Raw genomic sequence first — 16,286 nt, 5'->3', positions numbered from 1 at the left:
TTAAATAATCATTTTTCCAGATAAATCAGAAATTCTTACCTCATAAGCTTCTTTTTGCTGTATCTGAATTGCTATGGACTCCTCAATAGACAACAGCTTAGCAGGGGAGTGGTGAAGCGGTGGTAGCCGAGCTGCTGTGATGTCATTCAAATGTTTCTTATCTCTAAGTCTTCTTTCTTCAGCAGTAATTGGAGAGCCAGATCCCCCAGGTGACTGACTGGGTGAGGAACCACGCGATGATCCGCTCTGCTCTCCTGATAACCTGCAAGTGATCAAACACAGAGGTTGTAACCAACATTTGAAACACACAGCTCAGAACTTCAGTTCTAAAATTTAATTTCAACACGTAAGGGTACAAAAGTAGAAAGAGCATCTGAAGTGTAATGATACCGTTCTCAAATAAACAAGCATAGGATCACAGAGGCTGGGAATGACCTCTAAGATCATCTAGTCCAACTGTCTGCCTATTACCAACATTGCCCACTAAGCCACGTCCCTCAGTACTACACCTACCCTTTACTGTTTCACCTCCAGAGAAAACTAAAAATATTAGCATTCTCCTCACCTAGTAGGATACAGCTTCTCTACATAGAAACAGTGTCACAATTGTTCCTCACAGCAGACAAAAAATGAACACCAATTAATAGGCAACCACAAAACAGCAACGCTTTGGGAGTCAAGAGAAACAGAAATTGTTATTATTGCCAATATTCACAACAAGAATTGCAGATTCACAAAGATGCAGGAAAAGCAAAGGGCTACTTGCTGTTGAAATCTTACAAGTTCTAGAATTAATCCAGAAGAAAGTTCTACCAAATGTCCAATAGTTTTATAGCTTAAGCTATGAAATTTTATGAAGATTACAACTTTTTTTCGACTTTTTTTTTCAAACTGGTAGATTCGGACCACCACTCAGCACTGAGATTCTGCAGTACTTAACAAAAGAGCCAATATATTAGCACAGCATGTCATGTGACTTTAAATCTCCTAATTCACCAGGAGAAAATAAACCAACCTTGCTTTTTCTGCAACATTTTCAATCTTAAACAAGTTCATTATTCCTGTCTAGAACAGATTCCTGTATTCCATAATACTTACGCATTTGTTTTGAATTTGCTTTTTTTTATGACAGGGTTTTTTGCTCTGGACTCCAGAACTTCAATATAATGTGGTGTCCTGGGGTGCAGGCTTCCAAAAATATTGCCCTTATGTTTAGACACATTCTGCTCTTTTTCCAATACTTTTTCACTATTATCCCCATCTCCAATGGTAACTTTTTGAAAAGCATCAACCAATGTGTCATTACAGTTGTCTAAAGCACTTTCTGTGCCACCCTCAGTATTGTTCCGAGAGATCTGATGATCATTGTTCAGGTGACTGCTTGGGGCTGATTTGGAGATAGCTTCACAACAGAGATTCTGATGTTTTATGACAGTCCTCATTTCATCATTTTTGCTCTGAGTCCTCTGATTTTCCAAAGCCGTGTTTATGGTATCGTGCCCCAAATATTCTCCCTCCTGTCCTTGGGAAGCAGTCTTAGGAACTTCTTCAGCACGAGAATTGGCACTGAGGACTGGGGGCTCCTTCTGGTGCAGCACATGTTCGCCCAGTGCGATGTGCTGGTTACTGGTACGAGCCTTGTCCTGTTCTGCCTGGAACTCCAGCCTGACCGCGGACAACAGCTCTGCAGTCCGTGCCAGCTCTTCCTCTTGTGAGATGGCACGCATCAGCTTCTCTGCAAAATCAGAGATCTTCTTGCCCTTATCTGGGAGCTTATCGATGAACTTCCTAAAGTGGTAAAAGACAATAAAAAAAAAATAACAACACGAGTTGTTTAACCGTGTCTGAGCAATGCTATTTCATTCTGGCACACAAAGCTGTTCTACCAGAGCAGCTATCCCAGGCCTCAGTTCTGCCAGCAAGCATCTTCCCCTACTACGAGACTTCTGAACGCTGCTAATCCAGACGCAGAGCACCGACAGCCTCGGCCGCTCACACCGACGAGGCTCTCACCCCCTTCTTCCCTCCCACGCGCTGCTGTCAGGCTCGCACCCGCCATCTCTCAGCTTTCCCATGCGGCTGGCACGCGGACGGCTCCCAGCACCAACTCCGCACCGCGACAGCGAACGCCCGCAGCAGCAGAACCGCGCCGGCCCCGCCCCACCGGAGCGGACAGAAGGCGGAGAACAGCCGCCCCGCCGGCACCGCGGGTCGCGACCCCGGGGCCTTCGCTCAGCCCAGCGGACACACGGGAGCGCTTTCGCCGCCGACGCCCGCGCGGAACGTGACGCAGACGGCCCCGAGCGGAGCCGCGCTTACTGGTCCGCCAGCAGCCGCTCCTGCCGCCTCAGCATCTCCCGCAGCTCGGGGAGGCTCCGGCCCCGCAGGGAGCCCGCCGCCGCCATGCCGCTCCGGCCCCAAGCCGCCTCTCCGCGGGGCGGCCGCGCGGGCCCGGCGCCACCGGCACCGCTTTCGCAGCTCCGTGGGAGCCGCCATCTTACCGGAAGTGACGGCGGCCGGCGGGGCCCCGCGGGTGCGGCGATAAGCTGCTCGGGGGGCTGCGCTGCAGTCGGACTGGGTGATCTCAGCGCTCATGTCCAATCATTCTGTGATTGCCTTGGCTGAGGAGCCTCTAGCAGAGCCCAAATTCCTGTTGAGGTCTCAGCGTTCAGCTTTCCAGAGATTCTGAATGGTGCCGTTGACCTGGGAATCCCAGGCATCCATGCAGACCGGAAGGAGCGGTCTTGAGAGCAGTACTGCAGAGAAGGACCTGGGGGTCTTGATGGATGAAAAGCTGAACGTGTGTGCTCTTGCTGCTCGGACGACAAATGGTATCCTGGGCTCAGAAGAGCGGTGGCCAGCAGGGGCAGGGAGGTGATTGTCCCCCTCTGCTCTTGTGAGGCCCCATGTGCAGCACTGTGTCCAGTACTGTGTCCAGTACTGTGGAGACCCCAGTACAAGAAAGACAGGGAGCTGTTGAAGAGGGTCCAGAGGAGAGCCATGAAGAAGACTGGGGACTGGAGCAGCTCCACTACAGACAGGCTGAGTGAGCTGGGCTTGTTCAGCCTGGAGAAAAGAAGGCTGCGGGGTGACCTCATTGCAGCCTTTCAGTACCTAAAGGGAGCCTGCAAACAGGAGGGGAATCAACTCTTTTAAAGGGTAGATAACTGCAGGACAAGGGAAAATGGTTTTAAGTTCAGAGATGGAAGATTTAGGTTGGATGTCAGGGGGAAGTTCTTTACTAGGAGAGTGGTGAGGTGCTGGAACAGGCTGCCCAGAGAGGTTGTGGATGCCCCATCCCTGGAGGTGTTCAAGGCCAGGTTGGATGGGGCCCTGGGCAGCCTGGTCTAGCATTAAATGGGGAGGTTGGTGGCCCTGTATGTGGCAGAGGGGTTGGAGGTTCATGATCCTTGAGGTCCCTTACAACCCTGGCCATTCTGTGATACGTTACAGTTTCTCTTTTCACACCACGCTTATATTTACAGGTACTGAACAGAGGCTGAATGTAGGAATGCAAACCTTAGCACAGTGTGCACACACTGCTTCAGGCCTTCATGGCCACAGAAGTGCTGAGTGCGGTGCTGAGTGCTGCCCAGCAGTACAGCCCGAGCTGTGTGCTCATTGCAGGGAGCTTTGGTGCAGCCCAGTCCCTTGGTGCACATAACGGGGAAGAATTGGATTTCTCAGACTGTTAAGCTGTTGTTGTATGAGCAGGATGGCCGGCCGGCCCGCCCTGCAGGAGGAAACGTGTTGAGATGGCTGCGTGCCCCTCTGTTTGTGCAGCTGGGAGGTGTGCGGAAGGGCTGAGGGTCCAGGGAAGTGAGAGGAGCCAGGTGGGCAGCTGCCATGGAGAAACAGCGTGGAGGGGCGAAAAAAGCCAAGTGCCTGACTGCAGGGACCACCTCACTGCCTGTTACGTACAACTTGGATCATCTCCCACAGAAAATCCCGCAGGAAACTTTTCTCAAGAGCTCAGGAAAAAAGGAAAACACTTTTTGTTGCCAGGAGATCACTTAATGTTGTCAAACACAAGTTTTCTCAATTGTAATGCTGTCTTGTTGTGCTGTCTGGAATGCTGTAACTCAACGTTTAGCCTCTTTCTCCTGTGCAGATTCAAAAAAAAAAAAAAGGTTGGGCTTGGAAACTGATTCTGCCTCTGTGTAAGTGGCAAAGGAATCTCACTAGTCTGCTGCTCTGCACTTAGGTGATGATGGCTCATCTCAGTCCAACTGCTGTAACTACATATGCAGAAAAGTAATTCTGGTGAGTTTCAGCCTATCTCCTCACCTGTGCAAACACCAAAAAATGAAACAAAAGATGAAGAGAATAAAGTATTCTAATAACAGGACTGTGGGAGTCATGACTGATAGTTTTGCTATCCGTACTTGGGACACCATTCTGCAGTCCTCATTTGTCCAAGGTCACTGGGAAGTTACACTGTTCATCTTTACAGTTGATGGGAGTTAAATTTTGGAATACCATCATCTGTTTTTGGATGACACACAGTTCCATAATGATGAACTGATGGCTAACATTTGACAGGTGCTAGAATGAAAGATTTTTCATTTATGAAACAAGGGGCAGCATCTAGATGCAATGCAATCTATACCACCGATTTAGATTCAAATGCCAGGAAGGAAAAGTAGATGGATGCTTTCTCAGTCGATGAGAAGTAGAACGGAAAAATTACAAACTGTAGCCTTGTTTGTCCTGAGCAAGAAGAATCCTTACTAGCCACACTCTGAATGTCAGTAATCACCATCCAGCAGTAGCTAGTACAAGATTAGCCTTAGCACTTTGCTCTTTTCCTGTGGGAAACTGATACATCACCACTATTTGCAGTACTCAGCAATATTTTTTTTGTTTTCTCCAGACCATAAGTGGCCTTTTGATTTTAGGCTTTGTTTTGTATCATTTATTCCAACAGTCGATCAACACTCATGTGAGCTATGTATATAAAAAAAACTATTATTTGGGTTTTTTTTTAATTATTTCCAATGTAAGAGTATGCTCTTAGGACATTATTTCAAGAGCTCTCATTAGGCACTGTTTTCAGACGGTCTGTTTTCTGTCACATACTTAGAATTCAATTTATTCTACAATAGCATGCCTGTAATTAGTATGCAATTTAATGCTACGTCTATGAGAAAATTAAATCATTAGAATAGCAATGAAGAAAATCAAGTATATGAACAAAAGAATGAACTATGTGAAGAAAGCACAAAATGGGTATTCTAGTCAGACGGCATCTGAAGAGAGGTAGCCATGACTTTTTTACAGGTGGGAGAACTTCCTGTCAGAAGTACACAGGTCATAACTGGTCTTAAAGCTAACACTACCAAGAGCGTTACTTTATCTGGTAAGGGTATCATTTTCATTGTCCTTTTCTCCTATCTCCCATTTTAATAAATAGATCATTATGCTCTTCACTAAGAAATCCTAAGACTTAAGAAATTAGGCTCTGATGGGAGAAAACCTACTTTCTGTTTCCCTGCTCCTAGATGGAAATACTGGGGGCAAGCAAACTGGAATCAAGCCACACGCACAAAATAAACCACTCCTGACATAACAGAAAAAAAAAATTGTATGAATATTTAGGACTAAAATGATTTGTTTTCATTTCGTTAAAAACAATAAATCATTGTCATATGTCATTATAGTAATTTATCTTCCCATAACCTTATTTCTCTAAAACACTGCAAACAAAACCTACGCACTTCTGTACTTTTTTTCAATCTCCAGGTCCCTTTTACTTTGGGGAGTTCTCACATACCTCAAGTTGTGGATGACTGCCACAACCTTGTCTTTTTCTGCATGTCTTCCCTGTTCTAGTGCTGAAGCTTAGGGTCAGAAGGGCCTTAGACTCATCAGGACTCTTCTTCTTTTACAAGTGTAAATATCTCCAAGAGCTGAATAGGAAGGAAATAGGATGCAAGTGGAATGAAACTGTCAGTGTGTGTCTCCGTTCTGTGGAGTAAGTATTTTCTGTACAGAATTACACACTTACTTCACACAATACTTCTTACCTGTTTGCTTATTTATCCACTTCTAAAAGCCTCCAGATGTCAAAATGAGGACTTAAAGCCTCTCCCAAAAACTTGAGAAAGCAACTCACAGCATCCTATTTTGTAGTACCACCACTGAGCATGATCTCAGTATGATTTTATGATGTTCTTATGTCAGTCTCTGCTGAAGAGACATACACGGGAAGATTAGTGAGATAGAAGCTTCACATTCTACAGTTGAGTATTGCAAACCACTAACACGGTAATTGTAATGTTTGAAAAAGCTATTTGTAATTAGTTGACATGGAAGATAAATTGCTGTTATCAGTGAGTGAATATAAACTTTAAAAACAACAACAACAACAACAAAACACAGGGCCACATTCATCCCAATTTCATTCTTCTGAAAGCTGGAGGGCAACATCCCAGCTGCAGTCAGATGTTATCTGTGGGAACTGGTTTTACTGATTCATTTGTAAGTGAGAATGTTATGTTGCCCACGTCTTATTTATCCTCTGCAAGTCAATAGTTCTTTATTCTACAAAAGAGTTCGTCTACTTTTGTTACTTGGCTTTGAGAAGAGTCTTTAGTCTTTAGCTAGGGAGTGTCTTCCTGTCTCAAGAGCACATCTGCCAACAGAAACACTGACAAGGATTCCAGGCTGCAGAGCAACCACTTTTGCATTCATACATGTTTTGAACAAACAAGAATATGTAGAGTAAAACTTGCAAGGTTTTAAGGTAAGTTTATTTCTGAATATTTACACAACAGAATAGAAATTTTAAATACAGTATTTATTACAGTTCATCCTTTTCAAGTCTTACATACAGGATGTTTTAAAAGCATACAGTGTAATTGCACTATTTACACAGCATATATGAAAACTGTATCCCAAAATACTTTCCAGAAGATCTGGAATAAATCACAGAATAACACTTACCGTGGTACAAATGAAGTCATACAATTGACTTATATTTGATATACTTTCTGGAACCTACCTATATGGCTTTTATTGATGTTTACAGAAATTTTACTAGTTTCTAATGTTATAGTACTAAGCATTCCAATCTCAATTTGACAAAACTTGTACTGAAGTGTTAAAGTCTTTTCAGCCAGATTTGTTATTATCTCTGCTAATTTACATTGCTATTGATTTGACTGGAAAGCTCTATATTTTCATGTAACACAGTTATACAAATACTGTTCCTCTCCTGCTCTTCACAGCTACCAAATTTAGACTAATAGTTCAATCAAACAATGGTCATCCAACGCACTGAATATCAAAATACAATACAGCATAAATAGAGTTTACATGGAAAGTTTGTGCGGGAAATATTTCTGCAGTCTGGGTGCAGTTTTGAGCAGATGATCACCATTTTGCAAGTCTCAAAGCTGAAGTATTTTCAGAGATATTCTCAGAAATATGTTAGAAGCAGAATGAAGTTCCTTTTGAAGTCTGAATCAAAACCTTCTGATATTTCACCCTGCTCTCCACTACTAAAGCCAGAGCATTTAGCTATGAGACTCTGTTTTCTGAACTCTGGCTCAAGCCAGACAGATCAATGAAGTATTTTTACTTAATTGCACTTTACGATTGATGTCTTTCTATCACAACAACTTGCATTTCCTCTTATCTATAAATAAAACCTTCATCAGTTAATCTGTTTTTGAACATAACTCACTAATCACAGTTCATAAATACAATGCTGAAACCAGATTGTTTGGGCACATAAAATGGTGACAGGCTGATAATGAACTGAGGCTGCATCCATAACGGATATTGGCATGGCCATTTGGGCATAGTCTTCAGTATTTTTCTCTTCAAACCACATTGTCCAAATAACAGCTAATAATTTTTGCTGCTATGAGCCACTAGAGGGAGATATGATTACACACATACAAACATTGTGCCTGAAATACCAGTTGGGCCATTACCCATCATCTTTTGTGCTCATCAGTAAACACTTCCATTTAAAATGTTTTTGTATTTAAAGTTCCACTTCAAGATCTTCATTGTACACAACCTAGTTAATTAGGTATTGATCAAATTAACTGTTATTTGGGAACTCAATCTCCCAAACACACTCAATCATGAAAACTTCAATCAAGAACACTCTATGTGGGGTTGAGGCTACAGCTCCTGCACCTGTCAGCTGGTTTCTCATCTTTGATATTCCAGTATTTGGTATTCCTCTGCCTTGTACAATGAGGTGCTTTGCCTGAGGACCTTTTAAAGGGAGTAGAATTCTTAATTCTCAGGGACCTCCCTTTCAAGCCCTTTCCTTCTGCTCTGGGAGAAGCAACTCAAGTAAATGTGTGTTATAATTTCTATTCACTAAGGCAATAGCTATTTTTTTTCCCCTTTTGATATCTAGGAGTAATTATTCACTCCATCACATGCATACTAAACATGAGTTCCCATTTAGAGCTATTAAGTTAACTTGGTGAAACTTTGAATTTTTCTTTTTAAAAGTAATACTGAGCAACTGTTAATGTTTGTGACTTTTAGTCCAATAAAGATTACAGGCTTACCTCAACAGTAGATAGATTACGTTTTTGTCGGTGGCTTTGACTGCAGTATTTCTTGAATTCTACACATAAAATGATCCACAAGACTGCATCTGACTTTTTAGGAAGAATGACCACTCTAAGTTCTCAAGAGTTGATCAGGTCATAAAGAAAAAAAAATAGCTTACATGCAGATGGATGATGATCCAAGCATAAAAGCTGGAGAAGTTAGAGTTTCCCATTTTATTTTGCTTTTGCTTTAATTACACCAAGCAATTTACGTTTCTGTGAGGTACTTGTACTGCATCAAGACATCCTCCACTCCATGCTCCAGTACAGACTTCTTTACTTAGTAGCTAAACAGCACAATTAAAGAATAAACTAAGATTTCTAGCAAGTTAAGAAAACCATGAAAGAATGCAGAAATAAGATTGGGATTATGAGTTAAATATTATTATTTTAAATACAATTTTGAGTATATTAATTGAACAGAGAGTACTGAATTTAAAAACTTGCATTAGACTGGAGATAAAAGCAATCATTTTATGCAGCCCTGCGGCAAGATGAACACCTCCTGGGGTTCATATTCAATACAGGAATTACACAAAACACTTGTTTGTTTTCTACAGCAGTTGCTGTAATAGAAAAAAACTTGCCACATTGATGGCAACAGGACTACAAGAAAATACTAAACTAAACTTATTTCAATAAAACTGGGAGATGAAAATAAAATGTAAAAACTAAGACTATATAAATAAATTGTTAGATGCAGTCATTCTGCTGGTACTCTGAAGTTGGGGATGAGATTTTAGGTGTTTGTAGGGAATGAAAGCATACTCAAAATCAAAATAATCATTCAGGATAGTTATTGATGTGGGAATGGCAGGAACTGCAGAAGGTTACTGAAGGCAAAATGCTGTCCAGTGAGAATTCCTTCCTGTAATGCAAAAGCAATTTTAAAAAAGCAACGGGGATTTTCCTACCCCGTCACTAGTGAGTGTATCACCAATGGTCACTGTGCTCTGTGACTAGGAAGTACAAACCATATATTCAACCAATAAAGCAAAATCCATCATAAAGCTGCTATATCGCTTAATATTTTGAGTGACAAACACAACATTCATCTGCATGCGTAGAGGGAATTTCCTGAGAACATCCCAGTTGCATTTCTCCCTCCCAGCAAGAGAATGCTTGCTCCTAGTCAACTTGTTCTGTGTGAATGGAGCCCTAAGTCACTGCAGGTCTCTATGGTAAGCATGAACAGCTCTCACACTCTGTACACAAAGGAGGAGCTTTGAGATTAATGCCCCCTGCCAAGGTAGTTTTAGATTCTGTTTCTGGTAGTATTGAAAACAAAATAGAGATTCATCGTACAAATGAAATTAGAACACATTTGAAGAAAATCTGTACAGCTATACAACCCCTTCCTTGTAGGTATTTGAAATGACACATTGCACTAGACAGCTTCTAAAGAAGCAATATAGACTGCTGTTTCGTTCATCCCGCTTCTTGCCTATCTCCCTCACAGTTAATATCAGTAGTAACTTCAGATAGGAAGCTACTAAAAAGCTGCTTTCAGGATAAATTTAGCAAGACTCCATGCTGCTGTTCTTCTCTATGACTTGATAAAAATTTATCTAATCAAGCTGCAAAGGCGCAAAATACTTGTTTGTATTTAGAAAGCACATAGACTTGGATGCTCAAGAAGTACTGTTCTTTGTGCTATATTCCAACACTCTCTTGAATGGGGTGTATGTCCTCACTGGCCTTGTGCTTTCAGGAGATCTTCCATTATCATTGTTTGTACTGTTGAGGATACAAGAAAAATTGCAGGGTTAATGTCAGAACATCAGACAACTGGGCTGAAAGTGACACTGCAGTAAACCTGTGCCTTGTTATTGATAGGCTAAAATTACACTATTCAAAGTGTTTGGTATGTTCCATATTTATTTTATATAATGCTGCAAATAATATTTGATAAAAAACATGCCATGCAAGTATCAACTGGAGCTCATATTGGAATATCCAGCAATACAGCTGCTTAACCTAAAGATCCTAAAGACCGTAAAATCAAATGTAAGGACACAATTAACTGTGAAGTATAATACCATAAAATCTAAACAGTATAGAGGTCAAAGATAAATATAAAAACTAGGAAAAGCATCAGATGACTGGGGCTGTGGTTATGTGAAAGAGGGACCCAGAGGGGACAACAAAGATGTTGGTGTCCTGGGTGAAAAACAACAGTCTGTGACATTTCAGAGCCATTACAATATGCTTTAGGCAGAACACTGACATGAGTGTATTTTTAAACTAGAAAGGAAAATTTTAGTGTGCATTGCAGCTTTCTGATTTTATATGCTAATTTACATCAAACAAAATAATTCGATTTGCAGGGCAGTTGAGATGAACTAGTTTACCTGCTGGTAGTTAAAGTAATATACAGCGATCCTCCTTACCTTACAGTTTTGCCCTTCCTTGTGGTGATTTTCTTGGGGAGAGATTCAAGCCAAAGTTGATAGCATTGCTACCAGGTCTCAGTGCAACCCTACTGCAGTGTTTGGAATTAAGGAGGGGAAGGTGGAGAAGGGAGGCCTAAACTTCACCCATTGTCAGAGAACAGAGAAAGGCATCCCAGTGTGCAAGTGATAATCTGTGCTGTTTACTTGGCAGTAGTCCACTTAGTGCTAGGACAGTTCCAAAAACTTCTGCAGTTCTAGACTGCTACTGTTGGTGTTACCTCCCCTTTAAAGTGGTCATTGATGCATCTTGTGGAATATAAACAATAAAGCATTCATGAAGCCAGCACTGAACAGGCTCAGGGCAGTGCTGACCGTTGTCTCCTGCTGTGGTGCTGGCAGACACAATTCATCAATATTTTCCACATTTCACAAAGTCAGATATCTTCACTTCTAGCTGTTCACATTACTGCAACTAAGCACCAAGGGTCTGTAATAAATTCGCATCTAAAACTGCTCGAGTCATTGAAGTACATTACATCTTGTATCTACCAGGTGCTCTTTGAAAATTAGGAATGTTTTGCAGAACTCTAACAGTGTACTAACATAGTGCTGATAAGGGACATTGTGAAGAAGTTTGCTATAAACAAGAAAATTGAAATACCTATATGGAAGATCACATCCTACACCAGCATCTCTGGTTTCTACATGGGTCTTTGGTTGATTTTCCATTAAATAGTCCAATTTATCTTGTAATTCTTTATTCTGGAAAACATTTTCAACACAAGTTTATTTTAGTTATGTTAATTAGCTATGTCAATTAAATGAGAAAATAAAATTCCAATCTGGCTTTTCTCCATAATAAATAATGTAAAAGTATTCACTGAGAAAATAAACACTCCTTATTTCTGGGGAATACAATAAATTAAATCAACCATCTTTTTTCAGCAGCTTCTGTTTTAAGAACTTATGACACTTAGAAAATTGTATGATAACAAAGCTAACATGAAATTGTACATCTATTCCCACTCATTGGGTAGATAAAGCCATCACCTGGAGCATAGGTGTGGAAATACAGTGGCCCTCATAACCACCAAAACCCCAGGCTGCCTAATACCCATTCTTCTTGTTATCTCCTGCTGCTTACTGGAACCTACTTCCCTCTCAGCCCCAGGAAGCTGAGAAACAACACAAACTTTGTCTCTATAATGGAAGTATCCAGACTTTATATTACAAACATTCATCTTGTGACAGGTGTTTAATTTCAGCAAACTTTTGTTTACTGAAGAACAGCAAATATAAGAAGTAAACATGCATTTAAGCAGCATCAGGTGACACCAGATCCAATTTTTTGGATTTCAGAAAACAATCACAATTATATAATGCCTTACCTCACATTCTAAGAAAGAAATCTTTTCTAAAAGCTGTATTATAAATAATTCCTTTTCTTTGACTTTCTTTCTTAGCATTTCAATCTGCGAAGAAAAATAAAGATATTTGGTCTAATGGGGTTGGGAAAAGGAGGAAGAAGACTTGATACTGCAGGAAGAAAAGATATTTGATTTTATTACATATTTATTAATATTGTTTGTTTGTATAAATCTCATACATATATACCAACATGAATTTTACCTGCATTTAGCTGGAAACAAAACGTAAACTCAAACACTGTCATGTAACAAAGCAAACTTGGGAAAAACCCGTCTCTGATTTAATGGCCTTTGCTCTGAACGATTTTAACTAAACCCAAAATATGACGCATATCTGATAGTTTCTTGAAGGTCTTATTCGTTCAGTTCTTTTCTGGCATACTAGACTCATTGAAAAAAAAAAAAGTGCATTTGCATTTTATACCTAGGGAAAGGAAAGCAGTTATTTACAAATGCTCATTGAAATTAAAATTAGCTGCACCAAAGCTATTGCATCGTAGTGCAGCTCTTTAGGGAAGAAAAGATGACCAGAGTATATTCTGGGATTTTTGCTAATCAGTGTGTGGCACAATAAGGTCTTCCACACTGAATCTGTCCTTGCTACCAGAGCAGGCAGGTAAGGCCAAAGAAATGGGGTATGCCCTGGGTTTCATAACAATCCCAAACCCCGAGCCCAAAGTTGGTCTCCTCGCATGACAAGAATTAAAAGATCCATGCATAATAAAGAATAGGCATTTATTTTTTATAAAACCTCCTGGAAAAGTTTGCTTCATTTCGTCAAGTTATTGTTTGGTTACGAGTTTCCCGAACTTAAGGGAAAAGGTAAAAAGCATTTTTAATAAAAACTTGGTGAATTTTACCAAAATGAAATCTTTTATGGGATAGCCAAGTTGAAATAAAGCAAAGCTCATATTAGTTGTTTTTTTTTTGGTTTTTTTTTTTCTCACCTGGCAGTTACAATGTTACATTGATACACAACACAGTTTGACCATTTCCGAATGCTAGGCCAGATTTTCTACATACTCTCACCAATCACTAACTTTTTTTAAATTTTGTGAAAGCACATTAAAAAAGACCTTCCAAAATCCACCAGTGTAAAACTTTTGAGTGTATCTGGAAACAATGATTAGTAGAAATATTCTCATCCTGCTAAAAAAAAAGAATTATAAAACACTCAGAAGTACATTAATTAAAACTCTCAGTACTACTCAGAGTAGCACTTTCACCCTCCCTCCCAAAAATCTATACAGTGCAACAAAAAGCGAAAAAGCAAAACAGATGCATCATTTAATCCAAAGTTATAAAATCACCAAATCAACTTTACTTCAGTCTTTCTAATTCCCAGTAATCCTTGACACAGTTATCAGTTATTACTGGAAAAAGGTAAAATGTAAGTGTGATGAAGTATGTGCGTTCAGCTGAAGTCGCAGAATATCTGAGTGCTGTCATCATCCATCTTTCTATCTTTCCCAAAATCAGATATTCAATTTCTTTTCTTTGAAGTGCATGCAAAAATCATCTATGTCATCTACAGGTATTTCTATTTCAGTCTTCTGATCACAGAAATCCAAAGCTTGTAGCATATTCAGAATTTCAGAGTGGCACAATGGTATCTCATTCTGATCTTCGTAATTAATTACAATTTTGTTTAGTACTATGACTAAATTAAGTCACTTGGTGAGCAGCTTCAGACTTACCAGTAAATTCCACTTGAAAAAAGACAAATGGTTCTTTTAGAATTTTTAAGTGGATCTTCTCCATTAATATTTTATTCTACCAAGAAGTCGATAATTTTAACACCAGTAATCAATACAACGCAAAGTTGACTGAAGCCAAGTGCAGCTATAGGATCAGAGGAGGGTTTTGTCCAGTTCTTTCTTTTGAATGTAATACAGCCCATTCTGCTTTTAGAGGAAGACTGATAAATTGCTTCCTCCTCTTCCCAAACACAAACCCCAACTCCAAAAAGACATGTTGTTGTTTTGCAGGTATGCTACTGCTTTTACTCTTCTTCTGGTGAAAATCCTCTGAGGAGTGGCAGAATTGGCAACAGAACTCCCTGCCTCCTTTTGATGTATTTATACAACATCAGTCAGAACCCACTACATCAATGTATTTTGGCGTTCTAAAGAATTTTAAAATATGCCTTCTCTTTCTAACATATTAAGGAGAGCCAACATTGTGCTACATTATCACACACAAACATATTCTAGCAGTAAAACAGAACGGAGTGATAAGACTATGTAGATTGCAGATACGATAAGGCTCTAAATTAAGTAGTTTATATAAAACCTTTTGGTGGATCTTTACAGCATTGTGAAATCAGTCCAAGACAGCTGTACAAATCAAACATATTTCATGGGAATAAATTCAGCAGTTGTTAAAATTGGAGGGGCTCTTTCAGGGCCAGGAAAACAACAGTACTTCAGCCTCCTCCCCAGATGCAGCAGAGTGATTCTGTGAGGCCACTGCAGAAGGAATGCAGGCAAGAACACTGCAGGGCACCCCTTTTACATATAGGCACACTGCAGCCCCAGCACTAGTTGTCTCAGCGCTACTGCTGACCAAGGGCTAAAACAACTACCAACAAATTTTGATGCACCATTAAGCCTACCCACAGACTTGACGTGGATGACACATCCCACCAGAGTAGTTTACTATAAAAGTTTATTTACTGAATAAAAATAAGAGCACACATTGTGTCCTGTCATTAGCATAGGGATGACCAAGAGTGAATAAGCCAGATTAGATTACACTTCAAGGTGGACATTCACTTACAGAAAAGCAGGAATAAGTTTTATATTTATAGTTTATATACTTATAAGGTTTATATTATCATATTACTGTATTAAATAAAGTCCATATTCAGTTAATTTAAATTAGACACATTGCATAAAGTAAAAGAGCGATAGTTTCCTTCTAGAGAGGAATGTAAGAGGAGCAGTGGCTCAAAATGATGATATTGGATAAAAGTTCTTCAAAAATAATATTAATGACTTAATACCTAATGGTATTTTGTTTTGTTTTCCATTAAGAAGATGTTAGTTATAGTAAACTAAACTTAAGATAATAATGCTTACAGCACCATTAATGTATATTGCACAAAACCAAGTCTTGAGAAGGTCTTTGATCCAAGGAGTGAGAGAAAAACTAACAGAGGACAGAGCAACAGATTTTGACTTTTCATTGAACGTAGGGTAAGGACAAGGAAAGGAGAAGCAGGATAGTTCAAACACAATATTGAGCTAAGGGCCCGAGTGAGAGAAAAACTAACAGAGGACAGAGCAATAGATTTTGACTTCATTGAACATAAAGTAAAGACAAGGAAAGGAGAAGCAGGATAGTTCAAACACAATATTGAACTAAGGGCCCAAGTGGTGGCCAGGGCAGTCTAGCATTAGAAACAAAGTTAGTACAAGTCAAAGACTGAACTTCCTTGGACTGACTCATTGCTGGACTGACTCCAGTCCAAAAATATCACCAAGATCTTCCTATGTTTTCTGTGAGCAATACCCAAAGCCTATAACCCACCTCATCCTTGCTGTGTCTGCAGACTTTAGCATTTCAGCTCCCTGCCAATTCAGCAACTTGATCCCAAATCTGGATTTTACAAAACTACCCTCTCAGATTTCGCTGTCATTTTCTACAAGCACTACGGAAGTATATCCTTCGGTGTCTCTCCTTCCAATCTTGTCTACTGCTCAGACTCTTCCCTAGCACTGTTCTTCCTTGCCTTGCACTGCAAGATTCACTAGCCATTCTTTTCCCTCCAATTCTCCACCAGTATTTCTTCACATTCACAGTAAGCAATTAAACAAAATTTCCTTAACAACATAGTTTGTATTAATGACTCAACCATTCCTTTGGAGACAACTGTCCTAACA

At 40.1% G+C, this 16,286-nt stretch overlaps 1 protein-coding gene across 6 annotated transcripts in view; it reads right to left on the bottom strand.

Moving 5' to 3' along the window:
* Nucleotides 1-16,286, bottom strand: part of LOC125698004 (myocardial zonula adherens protein) — a 156,285-nt gene that overhangs the window by 85,251 nt on the left and 54,748 nt on the right. For 5 of the 6 annotated variants that reach the window (XM_048955787.1, XM_048955782.1, XM_048955784.1 and 2 more), the window contains 3 exons: nt 12,364-12,447; nt 11,637-11,737; nt 6,735-10,319 (listed from right to left, as the gene is read on the bottom strand). In XM_048955787.1, coding sequence (XP_048811744.1) covers nt 10,214-10,319; nt 11,637-11,737; nt 12,364-12,447 — 291 coding nt within the window. In that variant the 3' untranslated portion in view covers nt 6,735-10,213. Of the gene's footprint in view, nt 1-39; nt 263-1,098; nt 1,789-6,734; nt 10,320-11,636; nt 11,738-12,363; nt 12,448-16,286 lie in introns of those variants that run through there. The other variant, XM_048955788.1, reaches the window with a different exon arrangement.

This window comes from Lagopus muta, chromosome 10 (assembly GCF_023343835.1).
Source record: "Lagopus muta isolate bLagMut1 chromosome 10, bLagMut1 primary, whole genome shotgun sequence".
Classification (NCBI taxonomy): domain Eukaryota; kingdom Metazoa; phylum Chordata; class Aves; order Galliformes; family Phasianidae; genus Lagopus; species Lagopus muta.
This window is presented reverse-complemented; position numbering and strand designations above follow the sequence as displayed.